The sequence below is a fragment of the Podarcis erhardii genome (genome assembly GCF_964252035.2).
Source record: "Podarcis erhardii genome assembly, chromosome: 1".
NCBI lineage: Eukaryota > Metazoa > Chordata > Lepidosauria > Squamata > Lacertidae > Podarcis > Podarcis erhardii.
Window position 1 is genome coordinate 133509876 of NC_138497.1, and position 14611 is coordinate 133524486.

The following is a 14611-nucleotide window of genomic DNA, read 5'->3' on the forward strand; positions in this document are numbered from 1 at the left end:
GGAAGACTTTGGTTGCACTAGGGCTTTTGCTATTAGAGTCATTTGAGTCAGAGGAGGTCAGTGTGATGTCTTCATGCCAGAAGGTTACTCTCTCCAGAGTAATGTCCACAGTGGTGAATGTTCAACTTCATGGAACTCCTAGCAGATCATTTGGGCATGGCTAAGGTCTTCTGGTTTTCTCCTTGCCCTCCTTCCTTTCAACGAAATAGTGGGTACTTAAACCTTGAAGTTGTATAAATATAGCACCTATGTGTTATCATGGTTCAGAAGGGGCCACTTCTGTCACAATTTCTGATTTGGGTTCATAGCACAATAACCACATATTATTCATAAATAAGTCCCACTGAATTCAATAGAGATTGTTCCCTAATAGATAGGTACAGAATTGTAGCTTGATTTGATTAGTCTTAAAGGTGCCACACAGAACTGTTAACAAGGGTTCCCATAAATTGATCATTAAAGAACAGGAAGCAGAGAGTAGGAATAAATGGACAGTTCTCATCATGGATGGATATAAGAAGTGGGGTCCCTCCAAAGATCAATATGGGGACCACTCTTTAACTTGTTGGCTTCCTCCTGGTTTGTATCCCCAACTGGTTAAAATGTATAAGATAAATGCTGTAAAACTTTATAGGATATGAACATATATATACTTGTGTGTGTGTGTGTCTAACAGTGTGTTTCATATTATCTCTCTCTTCTTAATAGGGCATGCTGCTGAAGCGAAGTTGCAGATCTTTAAATAAAGAGTGGAAGAAGAAATACGTTACTCTCTCTGATAATGGCGTATTGACCTATCATCCAAGTTTACATGTAAGTGTGCATGCATTTCACAGTTATCAAATGATGTTTCAAAACCAGGAATCAGACCCACACAAATTACAGTGGTTAGTTAATTCAAGGTTAGTTAATTTTTGAAGGGAGTGGAAGGTTTTTGCCTGGCGCCTAAAGATACATAATGAAGGTACCAGGCAAACCTCACTGGGGAGAGCATTCCACAAACAGGGAGCCAGTACAAAAAAGGCCCATTATCTGGAACACATATGGAGGAGGCACACAAAGAAGAGCCTCAGATGATGAACGCAGAGTCCAGGATGGTTTATATGGGGAGAGGCGGTCACTGAGGTATTGTGATCCTGAACTGTTTTCATAACCTTTCATTGCCTACAGACATCCACCCAATCTTAAACAACTCTTCACCCACAGAGCAAACAACTCTTCACCCATACAGCAAGCAGACTTAACATGGACACTGGTACCAGCGCCTGCAATAAACCCAGATGCCAACATTGCTGCCACATACACCCAGACAACACCATCACTGCACCCAACAACATCAAACATACCATCTCAGGCCTATTTAATTGCTCTTCTTCTAACATTGTGAAGGGAGTGGATAGAGGTTGACTGACAAGTATCCATTATTTTTTTAAAGGGAAACACAGTTCTAATCAATGTGAAAATTAGGATTAAAAACATACTTTGATTACAGTTGAATATTAATGGGGGGGGGCATTTGATAAGATATGTAAGTGCCATTTCAGAGTTTGCTTTGATAAAGGGAATGGTTGATAAATGTAGCTTTCAGTAGTGTTATTGGAGAGCCATAATGCATAGTTTATTTTCTGTGCAATATTAAGCCTCCATTTAGGCTTTATTTATTTGCACAGATTTTGGTATTTTTATAGAAATCATTCTTTTTTCACACTAAATAACAATGTATTAAACTTTCTATGTCTGTTCCCAGTGGAGTAGAAAGTTTGCTAGGAATATTTCAAAGGCAAACATAATTTCATTTTAAGAAGATCATCTCCCGGCACTTGGAAGTAACCCTGTATTTCTGAATTTAGACTGAAAGTATCACTGTGTGTTATCCAGTAGTACTGAACATATAAGAACAGTGTGCATAACGGTGTGGCTACATCCAGCAGTATTTTATAAATACGTGTTTTTGGCTAAGCTTATAACACAATTGTAGATTTCCTAAGGTCTTTCGTAGGAGGAGATGATCTCTTTCCCCCCCAGGTGTGCCTGTGGCCCCAGTGGAAACCAATCAAGGTGCGATTTATGTTCATTAAGTGCTTGTCAAAACTGAAAAATTTTCTAATCAACAGCAATCTAACTGAAGCCTCCTCAGTGGCTGGGAGTGTCGCCTCTGCAGCGTCGGCTACTTGCCTGTTACAACTCTAGGCTAGAAATCCACTGATGATTACATTAGGCTAAGCTTCGAAGTAAATGAACCATATCTTATTTAGGTGCAACTAGCTTCAGTGTAGTCCTGCCCTGCAGGGCACTTTATAGCATTTTATGGCTTTAAAATTAGTGTAGCTTCCCATTTGCTGCAGGGGGCTACATGTTATGCCTTTGAACCCCATAAGCAAAGGGAAGGGGGTCTTTGTTCCCCTCCCTTTATTTTTCCTCTGCATTTTAGCTATTTTATTTTGCATCTTTTCCAGACGGCATTTTGCAATAAAAATGTCTGACTTCCCTCTGTACACAAAAAAGTAGAGTCATCAGCATTTGCCAGTCAGTACATACAATACTCTCAAACAATACTTAGCAATCTAAATAGATTTCCAGGTTGTTAACCAGTTTTCAATGATCTTTTTCAGTTATAAAATAGCATTTTGAAATAAGATTTGTAATTTGCCGTAATTTGTTGTTTTCCTGTAAAGTATGGTTTGTATGAATTAAATAAATTTTCAGTCTACTAAGACTGAATTAAATTTGTTATTGATGGGGAAACAAAAGCACAAAGGCATTTCACACAGTTAATTGGATAGAAGTATGACGAGCATATTAAAGACAAAGAATTTAACTTAACTCACTTAATTTCTGCAGAAATTAATATTGCTAATTATCAGAATGGTAAAAAATTGATGTGTTTTGCTTACTTTGATTGGAATAAGGAGGCATTGAACAATGGTGATAAATAAAATAAAGAATGATTAGGTTAGCAGACATTGCATAGGGTTGTTATAGTTAGTGTACTCTATTATGCCCACATAGATTATAAAGAATTGTTGTCATTGAGTCTTTTTAAAAAGAATGAGATTTTTCATCAAGTAAGCTAAATAAAAGTAGAGAAAATCATTGGCCCTGTGTGATTTCTAAACTCTCCAGCAGGGCACAGTATGAAACAGTGCAAGGTAAATAGATCCCATGCCAGATCTAGTTAGAAATCAGAAAACCTATTCTGCATGTCCCATAAGACCTTTTGAGCATAACAATTCATGCATATGGTCTATGCTTTCTGAACTGCTCAGTCAAACCCTGATTCTGCAGTGTTCTTAGTAAAGTCTAAGTAAAGCTTTGCCGTTAATAATTTCGCATTTTATATCACCTCTGCACCACTAGAAATGTACTACTCATACAGGGAGATGAAGTATAGACTGATCCCCAACCAAAGATGTACTTTGCAGATCTTAGTTTAATATTATATTTGTAGAAAAGAGTGCATTCTAAAACCTTTAAGAACTTGTACTGCATGAATACCAGGGATATTTGATTTAAAAGAAAAAGAAACAGTAGAATCTGTCCCCATGTCACATTTATTAACTTCTACTTTCCTCTGCCCCTCATATGTCATGTATTTCTCCCTTTCCTTTCCCTTCTGATTCTGGTTAAACATGGATCATTGTGACCATAGGCCTTGATACACAATCAGACCATTGACCCGTCTATCCCAGTACTGCCTACAATGACTGGCAGAGCTCTCCAGGATTCCAGGCAGGAGGCTCCTCTTGCCCAACTTGGAGATTCCAAGAGTTGAACCGGGAGCCTTCTACATGCAAGGCAGATACCGTATTTTTCGCCCTATGGGACGCACTTTTCCCCCTCCAAAAATGAAAGGGAAATCTGTGTGCGTCCTATGGGGTGAATACAGGCTTTCGCTGAAGCTTGGAGAGTGAGAGGGGTCGGTGCGCATCGACCCCTCTCGCTCTCCAGGCTTCAGGAAGCTATCAGCAAGCCTGGGGAGCCCGTGGGAGTTCCTGCAGGGCTCCCTAGGCTGCGGATAGCAGCCTGCTGCACGGAGCGCGGGGTGCGCTGAAGCAGAGCGCCCCGCGCTTCGGGCAGACATCGGGCAGCCCCACAAGCTCGGGGGACAGCGGGGAGGCGCAGCGCCGCCATCCCGCTGTTCCCCGACCTGGTTTGGATTCCCCGACCTGGTTTTGGGGGGAAAATAAAGGATTTTTTCCCCCTTTATTTCCCCTCAAAAAACTAGGTGCGTCCTATGGGCCGGTGCGTCCTATGGGCCGAAAAATACGGTACTCTGCCACTGAGCTACAGTCTTTCTTTTGCCCATGAAACATAGCTGTCAAGTGTCCCTTATTTGAAGGGACAGTCCCTTATTCCAGCACCATGTCCCGCTGCTGTCCCTTATTGATGGATGTCCCTTAAATGTCCCTTAAATGATGTCCCTTAAATTTCAAAGGAAGCAGCTCCTCTCCCTCCCTCCCTTGCCAGCCAGGGAGGAAGGAGGCTCCAACTGTGTTGCTTGGCTGTGTTGCTCACCCAATAAGAAGTCTAAGAACAACTGGGGGGTGGAGCTTGCATGCCTTGTGTGTGGCTAGTTAATGCAAGCTGAGGGGGTTTTTGAATGCTGGATGCCATTTTGTTGCACGTGCTGCTGCAAACTTTGCAGTGCAAAGCCAGACCGGGGAGCCATCTTAAGTTGAGGCTGCATAGGCCTTGTGGTGCATGTGATTCAGATTCTATTCAGTTGAACCTCTGGTTACAAAGTTGGTTGGACAGTGTTCTCGAAGCAACCAACATGAGTTTGACCAGACTGCAGGAGGACAGGAAGACTGGAGTGCCTGGAACAGGTGAGGCTGCAGGTCCCTTATTTTGGCTGCTGGTCCCTTATTTTCAAATCTGTAAGTTGACAGCTATGCCATGAAATTAACTCTGGCCAATGTCACCCTTCCTATATTTCCTGGCTTCACACAGCCCATAAATAATGCTTAACAAGAGAGTGTGTGGATAATCTGATAAAAGTGCATGGCAGCCGCCTTATTTACTGCTGTTTAGCGAGAAACAATATAATGTGTAGTAATGTGGGTGGTGGGTATTTTGCTTTTGATATGTCAAACATTTGGATTATTTTGAAATACAACGATTCTGAAGGCAGCTACCCTTTTCCTAATGGGACAATCTGGGGGGGGGGGTTGAGATTCAGGAATTCCTACACCCCTAGTTCTAATCAAGCAGCCTTCTGAAACAATCTATTTGTTTTAATTTTTAATCTAATCTTAATTTAGCATCTGCATGCTTCTTTTCCAAAAGCAATGATAAAAATGGCTCACAACACTAACAATGCAGTAGAAAATAACATATGTATGATCTTATTTAGGTGCAACTAGCTTCAGTGTAGTCCATGGCTTTAAAATTAGTGTAGCTTCCCATTTGCTGCAGAGTGCTTCATGTTATGCCATTGAATCCCATAAACAAAGGGAAGGGGGTCTTTTATATGGTTATGGTGTCATACTGATACATTTGTCAGCTGGGGTCTCACTCACCCTGGAGGGAACGCACACTCCCTTGCAAACAACAGCACAACCAAGCCAGGATTGCAGACTTTGCAGCTCCAAATGTCTGTTAATAGCACGCAACTGATAAAGAGAGACAACACCTTCTTTTCTAATAAAGAGGAATCTTACTCCTGAATGGACCTGTTTCCGATTTCACCTAACATGACTTAGGAAGCCTACATGATGGACTCATAGTACCATATAATTGTAGAGTTTCACTAGTAAGAGGATAGTGCAACTCATCTACGTGAGTTTAGGACTTTTTATTTTAAGAGAAAAGATGATTTAGAGGAGTCACTTTTTTTTCATGGTATGCAGAAAGCTTTACTTTCTATCTCAACGCTAGAACTTGTGGACATAAAACTGGACGTTTTATGCAGACCAAAAGAGTATTACACAGCCCATAAAGAGGTGTTGATGGCCACAGACTTAGAGGCCTTCAAAATAAGATTCATGGAGGAAAGGGCTATTAATGGCTGCTCCACTCTCAGTTGCTGGGAAATACAAGTGGGGAGAGTCCTGCATTCAGGCTTCCCTTGGGCATCTGGTGAGAACAGGAAGCTGGGCTAGATGGGCCATTAGCCTGATCCAGGCTCCTCTTATTTTCTCATGAAGCTAATAAAGGGTCTCCTAGCCACACTCCTCTTCAAAATGCCCCAATAGAAGTGGGATGGAATAATTTTAATTATTATAAAAAGAAAGTTCAGCAAAAATTTAAGATAGTTGTAATCTCTGGCAGTAGTCCCTAACTTGGATTGCGCAGTTACTTTTTATTTTAAAATTGCAAAATATTTGCTAACTTCCTCTTAGTCATTTATAAGCAAATGTCTGTTTCAACACATGTGTCAGGGAGAATTCAGAGGAGGAAGTGACAGAAGAGGCAGAGCAGGGGCTCGGGGATGCTGTGGTGCCCTTCAGCTGCCCAGAGACAGAGGAAGCGGAAGAGCGGGCGGATGTTGCAGAGCCCTTCACCGCCCAGAGGCCCCGGAAGGGAGCTCAGACTCTGGAAGGGAGGGGGCTTTCAAATCAGCACAGACAAGGAGGGAAATGAAACATAAGGGTCAAAGATGTCTCATGCGATTTTCCCGCCCCCTTCGTTGGCGGGAGAATCGAAGGAAACCACTCCCCGAATCTGACTCAACGGATTCAGATGCATAATCCTGAACTGTAGCTGTTTCTTGCACATATGTAATAAAAAATGTAAATATCAAGCCGACTGTGCCGGGGTGTTAATGTGAAAGGGAGACACCACCTTGACAACATGTTGTACAGCCTTATGTGCAGTGAGCACTAGTGTAGTCAAATTATCACATCAGCACTGCTCTGCACAAATGCCAAGGGTATCCTCAAAAAGAAAAGCAATGGCTATCAATATAGTGGGTGTATTGTAGGAATTTATTGATTGATTAATGTGTTTTGAGTTTAACTTCAACTACCACATTGCCCACAGCTGACTAAGATGAAGTTGCCATTTAATGATAACTGTAGGCAATTACATATGTTGTATTTTACTAGCACAAGAGATTGTGTGCAGATCTCAGTTTAACAGAAATGCTTGCATCTAGGTAGCAGAAGTAAAGTGTATTTTTGATGCACTATGCTGCTTTACAGCAATTGCTGTGCAGATATTCAGAACAGATTGGATGTGTTGTTGCATATTATTATTATTTCTGTAGGAATCCATTTGGTGTACTGAAGTCCTAATGGAATATGCCACGACCTTCCCCACACAAACTGACTGCCCAAATCCCCTTGAAAACAGCTCCACAGAAGGTGGTACCCGTGTTAAGCTGTGCTTCTGTCAGCAAGCTGAGAGCTGTGGGTCTCTGACATGGCACTCAATTGCTAGCAGGTTTCTCTCATTGCACCTCATTTGCATCTGGGACATCAATTAGCATGTTTGTTGAGGCTAATTGAATGAAACTCAATCATAGCTCTTAATTGCTTGACTATGTGAAAAGAAATCACATTAATGCAGCTAATTAAGTGTATGGCAATAGATGCAACATAATTAGGAGTGGAATGTAAAAAACAAGCGATGGCAGAGGTGCAAGAGCCATGGGGTGCAGGGCATTCAGATGCTCAGTTACCTTGATATGAACACCTTTCGGGAGGAGACCCTCCTGGCTCTGGTGCTTTTTGTATGCTGCTGAATTATGAACGTGGAAAACTTGAGAGGCAAAATGTAAATGGATTTGCAATTACTACTTTTTCAAGCTGTTGAGGGGCAGAAGATAGCACTTCTGGGGTGGGCCACTATGGAGTGGGCTCTGGGGACTTGTTAAGTGCTGTTTAAAAGTACTTGGCTTTGAATTACCCTCGTGTCTTGTTAAAGGTTCTTTCCCCCTCCTGTCCCCCCATCTTTTTTTTTCTGCGATCAGCATTTTCTACAACTAACGTCTAGGGGAGTTTTCTTTGTAATATTTACATATCAAAATCAGGCTTGCTATCTTCTCTTTAACACAGCATATTCCAGATGACAGGGTCATCTTCATCTTTTTCTAATGTGATCATACAATAAATCACTATTCTGAAGTGGCTATGCTTTTTTGTAACCTTTTATTTCTCCAGGGCAGCAAAATTTGCGATGGAAAAGCGTTGAGATCTTGCCGGAAGGAAACAGCACTTTGCCAGTTTCCTAGTCTGTGAAACAATTACTGTTATGTACTTTATATACAGTGAAAGGGACTGTTGCATTACACAGTGTTGAAACATTAACGAATAGTTTAAGATGACATTTCGTACAGTGATGTTAGCGTCATAGTTTCATTGAAAAACAGTATTGACATCTCCCCCTGAAACACTCCCCTCTGCCACCACCGCCTAAAATGTATTTGTGGCTTATATACTAGAAGCCATACTATATTGTACCTGGAAAAGGTGAGGGGTTCATAACATGAGACTGATAAAACGGACAGAGAACTACTGGAGCCAGCCCCACAAACAATTATTATGGGGGGCCCAGGCACCTACTGATTTTGTAGAATCTGCAGGAGGTAAAAACACTGGGTTTAAAACCGCTCCATCGAGCACAATGTCATGATATGTTGGGAGAGAATAATAAAATTAGCTATCCCTGGTCTAAAAGTTTAGGATACATTTTGAAAACATTTTATTTCATTTACATGGAATCAAGGTTTAATTAAGATTTTAAATTATTGTTCTTGTTTCAAGTTGAGCCATGGACACTTAACATGTATGTTATAGAAATATGAAAGTGGGGCTAGTATTGACTTCAAAAGGTAATGTACGCTTTTTGCAATGATACTGTATGCGATTTGTCAAGACTAGCTTCTGAACTGTCAATGTCTTTCATTCCTCTCCCTTAGTAATAACCTTTAAAAACAATCATACGGTTACACTATTTACTCGGCTTTTTTTCATCCATTTTTCCTTTCTTTGCAGTTAGATTTTGGAATTAAGTAGTACTGTCAGTGAAAAGTATAAGATGCATAAGAGTGAATTCCCCTACTTTGTACCTCATTGGAGTGGCTTTGCCTCATACCATGCATCTAATTCTGGGCTAATTCTTTCATTGGTGCCTTTTATGCCTTTATGCCTGTTGAAAATTAGGTCTGTTAATTGTGTTCTGCATGACTCCTACATTGATGGAGCTTTTTCACATTCATCTGCATTTTATTGTCATAAGTCACTTTAATTCGTCTTTAAAAAATACAAGTTTTTTAAAATAAATAAGGTCTGTATCTTCTCAAGGCTGTTATACCATGGGGTAGATAGTTTAAAATACTCATTTTAGGCAGGCATCTGAAAACTGTTCTGTAGAATAAGCTAATGCAGTTTCCCACTCTCTGTCTATGCTGTTCATGTCCATGTGTGTTATGTATAACAAAAATATTACTTAAAACAAAACAAATTCCTTCCAGTAGCACCTTAAAGACCAACTAAGTCAGTTCTTGGTATCTGAAGAAGTGTGCATGCACACGTAAGCTCATACCAAGAACTGACTTAGTTGGTCTTTAAGGTGCTACTGGAAGGAATTTGTTTTGTTTTGACTATGGCAGACCAACACGGCTACCTATCTGTAACTAAAAATATTACTTGTTTGCAGTCTTTCATATATAGGCTCCAAAGAGCTGCTTCACATGTACCCATGGGTTTGAGCATTCCCAGTGGGAATTATATACTTTCCTGTTTAACAGCCTAGCGTCTCCTATGCTATGTATAGTCTGCTTTCAGAAGTTCTCTCAAGTTCAACAGTAGTTTTGCATCTAGAACAGTGCGCTGCTGTTTTAATAAATCAACACCCTGTTGGGCATATGGAACTAGTCGTGTAAGGTCTTTGGATCCTACCATATCAAAATCACATCCATCCTCTCTCCCACATTAAAATACATACTTCCGTGTTCCTTTCATGCAGGATTATATGCAGAATGTTCATGGAAAAGAAATTGATCTTCTGAGGACCACAGTTAAAGTCCCAGGGAAGAGGCCACCTCGAGCTACATCAGCATGTGTACCCATCTCCACTCCGAAAACAAATGGCTTGTCTAAAGACATAAGCAGTTTACAGATCTCACCTAATTCAGGTAAGTTTTAAAGCAACACGACTACAGTCCATTGCTGTTCTATGATTTAAGTGTTGCTGGTTTTTTGTATGGAGGATCACTCTATTGTGTGACCCCAACTGCTATCTGAAGTTGTACATTCCAGGCATTGCTTCAGTGTACCTCCCAAGGTATTCTCAATGGTGTGCAGAATGCAGAACTGCTAAGGAGTTCGTAGTTAGCAACTTCTGTACCCCAGGCAACATTTCTGACCCTACAAGCAACGTTTTCAACCCCCAAGACCCATTTTGCTAGAGGAGGTGGAGTCTGTGGCAGGGAAAGAAAGCTGTGCCCTCTCCACTTTTGAAATGATCAAGAGGGAACAAAATACTTCCCCATGGCTCTGCATTGGGAACTCTCTGCATGTTAGCATGTGTGTGTCTGCCTGCATGTGAGAGTAGGTGTTGTGTGTAGTGTAAGAGTGTGGGGTGGCCACATCCACCAGTGGCAGGCAACAGTTCTGTCTCAGGACAAAAAACATGTCAGCTATCTAAGCCTTGATTTTATGATGCAATGATCGGGGGACTGATAGAGCAAATAATCAGGACAAGAGTGGCTACCAGATAAAATTTCAGCTTGTGAGTGTTAAAACACAGGTTACATAAGATGTGTGTTTCCCTCACATTTACCATAAGGTCAGTGGGTCTTTACTTCTGTGACGTGTTTGGAACATCTGATACCTGTTTCAGTGTTTTGTGTTGGAAGCTGATATCTTAAGACTGCAGCAGCCTACTTGTGTTGGCAGCAGCATGTACTTCTTTTATCCCCTGCCCAGTGTGTTGGGCTAAAGACTGTTTGAGACTGCCTAATGGTTTTCATGGAGCCCATGAAGTGTCAAGCCGGCCCAGCAACAGGGGTCCTCCAACACCATGCCAGAAACCAGCTTGGTTAGAGATGCTGGAAGGCATGAGGGTGGTTGATAGACCAGCAGCATCCCCAGTCTGCCTCTGGTCCAATACCAGGTGCAGACCTTCTAAATCCATTCCAAGATCAAGTGGTTTTCTGTTGAGGTGGCGCTTGTATGAACAATAGCACTTGCTGCCCTCAGCCCCTTGGTCTAGTCTGGTGCTGAATCGAGAACCCAGATGGGCACAATTGAGTTAGGTCAGGGCCACCTAGCATTAAGGTTACCAGACGTCCCCATTTCCCGGGGACAGTCCCCAGATTTACAAATCGGTGCCCATACAAAATCCATTGAAGTTGAAAAGTGTCCCCAGATTCATTGAAAAAAATCTGGTAACCTTAACCTAGCTCACCTATCCAAGTCGCAGTAAGGCAAGCCTTTCATCCACAGTCAAGTCATGGACAAGCATGATCTTGATACAGGCTAACCTGGCATTCAGTGACAGCACCTTCAAACTAGACAGCTCAGATGATAAGGTAGCAGTAACTTCCAGAGGAGTGGGAGTGCTGAAACAGGACAGTGACCAAACATATGGGTCTCCACCCCAGATAACAGTCAGCTCCTCCCCTCCAACTATACCTGCTATCTTCCTACCCCCATCACATCCTAGCACCATCAAATGTCATACAATACAGCAGGAACATTAGGACCACAGATAATAAACAACCACTTGAAGTCTGAAGCTGCCACTTGAGTCACTTTCCACAAACCAACAATATTTTGAATCCCAAACAAATGTTTTATCTTGCTGTTTCTACTCACATAGCTCACTATGTGAGGGGGGGCGGGTGGATTCTTATAATTTCTAACGTCAAAACTAGTGTGCTTCAAAACAAAATACTGTGGTGGCCAGTTCATCATAAGTTAAAATTTGTAAGCAGGGACTGTTTTTTCTGAGTACCAAATGCAGGCACAGAGTGTTTGGGGAACGGTGCCCACATGCAGAAATTGTAGTTTGAAAGGACATGGGCATGTGATGCAAGAATGGGAAAGGATTGGGTCCCTGCTGGTCTGGATTTTGCCTGTAAAATGTATGCTCTAAATGCAAGAATTAGTATAGAGTGCATCATATGAAGCAGCTTTTTTCTTTAAAAGAATAAATTCTTAAAAGAGTCTTTTAAACAAACTTTTTAACATAATACAGGGGTTACACCTGTGTTCCAGGGGGCAACACCTGTGACCCTCCATATATTATTGGGATTCCAACTGTCATGAGCCCTAGCCAGCATGGCCAATGATCAGGAAGGTTGGGGGTTAAAGTCTGGCAACTTCTGAAGAGCCACAGGTTCCCCATTTCTGAGCTACGAGAACACATGAAGGGAAAAGGTGGACCCAAATTTTGTAGGTGGAATTAGTGAAAATTGCTTCCAAGTTTCTCAGGGGTTTCTCCAGTTGGCCTATTTTCAAAAGGCACTGTAATGAATCCATCTTTATCAATGGGGGGGATAACAATTTGCTTTTTCATATGACATGGGGTGGGAATTGCAAGAAGGCAGTTTGATGACCTGTTTTGAGTAGTTTACCAAAATATAGGGAGAAATGAAAGTGAATGTAAGTTAGCAGCATCTAAAAGTTGTTGCTCATGTTTTAATCCAAGTCATTCTGAAATTTACCAGATGCAAGTCCTTGTAGTTTGGAGCAAGAACAAATTTGTCTTAGCTCCCACTATGCTTATATGACATTGAAATCTAATCTGTTTGTTCTCATTAATATAATAATAATAATAATAATAATAATAATAATAATAATAATAATTTATATTCCGCCCATCTGGCTGAATTTCCCCAGCCACTCTGGGCAGCTCCCAACACAATTAATGATGGTGGTGATGGTGATGATTATATTAATAATAATAATAATAATAATAATAATAATAATATAAAGTGATCAAACATCGAAAACTTCCCTAAACAGGGCTTCCTTCAGGTGTCTTCTAAAAGTCAGATAGTTGTTTATTTCCTTGACATCTGGTGGGAGGGTGTTCCACAGGGCAGGCACCACCACTGAGAAGGCCCTCTGTCTGGTTCCCTGTAGCTTCACTTCTTGCAGTGAGGGAACCGCCAGAAGGCCCTTGGACCTGGAGCTCAGTGTCCGGGCAGAACGATGGGGGTGGAAACGCTCCTTCAGGCATACTGGGCTGAGGCCATTAGGGCTTTGAAGGTCAGCGCCAACACTTTGAATTGTGCTTGGAAACGTACTGGGAGCAAATGTTTTGCTAACTCTCTCTCTCTGGTTCCCCCACCCCTCTCCCTGAACATATTTTCAATACCTTATGTACCAGAAAGGTATAACATTGGAGCTGCACTTCAGGAAGAGTAGTTGAGCCCAGACAGGAGAGAAAAAGGAAAATACAGCTCCTCAATCTGATTTCCATACTTAGATAGCTTCTGTCATTACATCCACAAGTGAAACCTGTTATAACATAACCCCAGATTTGAAGAGAGAGCCAGTCATTTTGTAAGATCCAAATTATTTTTTAAAAAATTGAAACAAACTTTTTCGCCTTGCATTTTAATTTCTTTACAGCTGCTCTGTGCTGGTCTGCCATGAAAACTGAATATATAGCAGATGATAAACAATAGCCCCTTCTCGTAGTTGCCAGTTATTTAACTAATATCCACAGAGCCAGTTATTATTTTAAATTCAAGAAACAAAGACCATGTTTGTAAAATCTATTGCATTAAGAATTTTTTGCATGCTAACAGAATATGTGGGGAAGTATATTACTAATGTTAAATTATTATTATTTTATTATTACTTATATAAATTAATATTTATATGCTGTTTATATGTAAAAATGACTTTGAAGCAGCTTACAACCATAAAATCAATATATTATTAAAATATACAATAACAAACAGCTACTTTATGGACTAGAAGTATGAGGATTGGTGGAAATTCATATTTCAGAGGCAGTCCAAAAGATATTTCATAATATCTTACATTTACTTTTTAATACCCCAGCTTCACACATTAGAGTTGAGACAGGGCAATTTTCATTAGTTGCCACAGCAGAAATTCACACAGTTCATACCAGCTACTGATAGGCTTGTATGAATGACAGAGTTCCCAAATTGTATCTACAAGAACAAGTCTCATAGTTCAAAATTCTGCAAAGGATAATTGGCATGCCTACATAAAAATCAATATAATTTTTCAGAGGCCTCTGTGGCACAATTGAGCTAGTCAACTCAGCTAAATTGCAGATAGGAATAGGATTTGAATGTTAAATGTTCAAATGCACAGTAGCAATACAATTGGTTCCATTATTGCAAAAGGGCCTGCTTCCTGGAAATGCTTCACCAGGCCCTTGAAAGCGCAAAGGAGCCTTCAGTCCAGCATGCTTTCAGACAATGTAATCCGTGGAATAGTATGGTCAGCTGCTATGTGAAAGAACACTAAATCTTTGTGGGTCAAATGAGGAAGAAGCATTGGATTGCTGTTTACCTTGTGTCTACTATCATTCTCAGACAAGAATGCTTTTTAAAATAAAAATTGACATTACTGTAGTATCAACCAAGCTGGAACATTTTATTCATGGAAAAATTTAAGATCCAAGTTACAATGTGTCGATTTTGAACATTGATATGTTGAGTCTAAACAGTGAATCA

At 40.8% G+C, this 14611-nt stretch overlaps 1 protein-coding gene and 1 long non-coding RNA gene across 8 annotated transcripts in view; one reads left to right on the plus strand and one right to left on the minus strand.

Annotated features, from left to right (window-relative positions):
* LOC309335598 overlaps positions 1 to 14611 on the minus strand; it is a 248011-nt gene that overhangs the window by 182155 nt on the left and 51245 nt on the right. The window lies entirely within an intron of this gene.
* Positions 1 to 14611, plus strand: part of AGAP1 (ArfGAP with GTPase domain, ankyrin repeat and PH domain 1) — a 335918-nt gene that overhangs the window by 180308 nt on the left and 140999 nt on the right. For all 7 annotated transcript variants that reach the window (XM_081863021.1, XM_081863022.1, XM_081863025.1 and 4 more), the window contains 2 exons: positions 709 to 813; positions 9910 to 10078. In XM_081863021.1, the coding sequence (XP_081719147.1) occupies positions 709 to 813; positions 9910 to 10078 (274 nt within the window). The remainder of the gene's footprint in view (positions 1 to 708; positions 814 to 9909; positions 10079 to 14611) is intronic.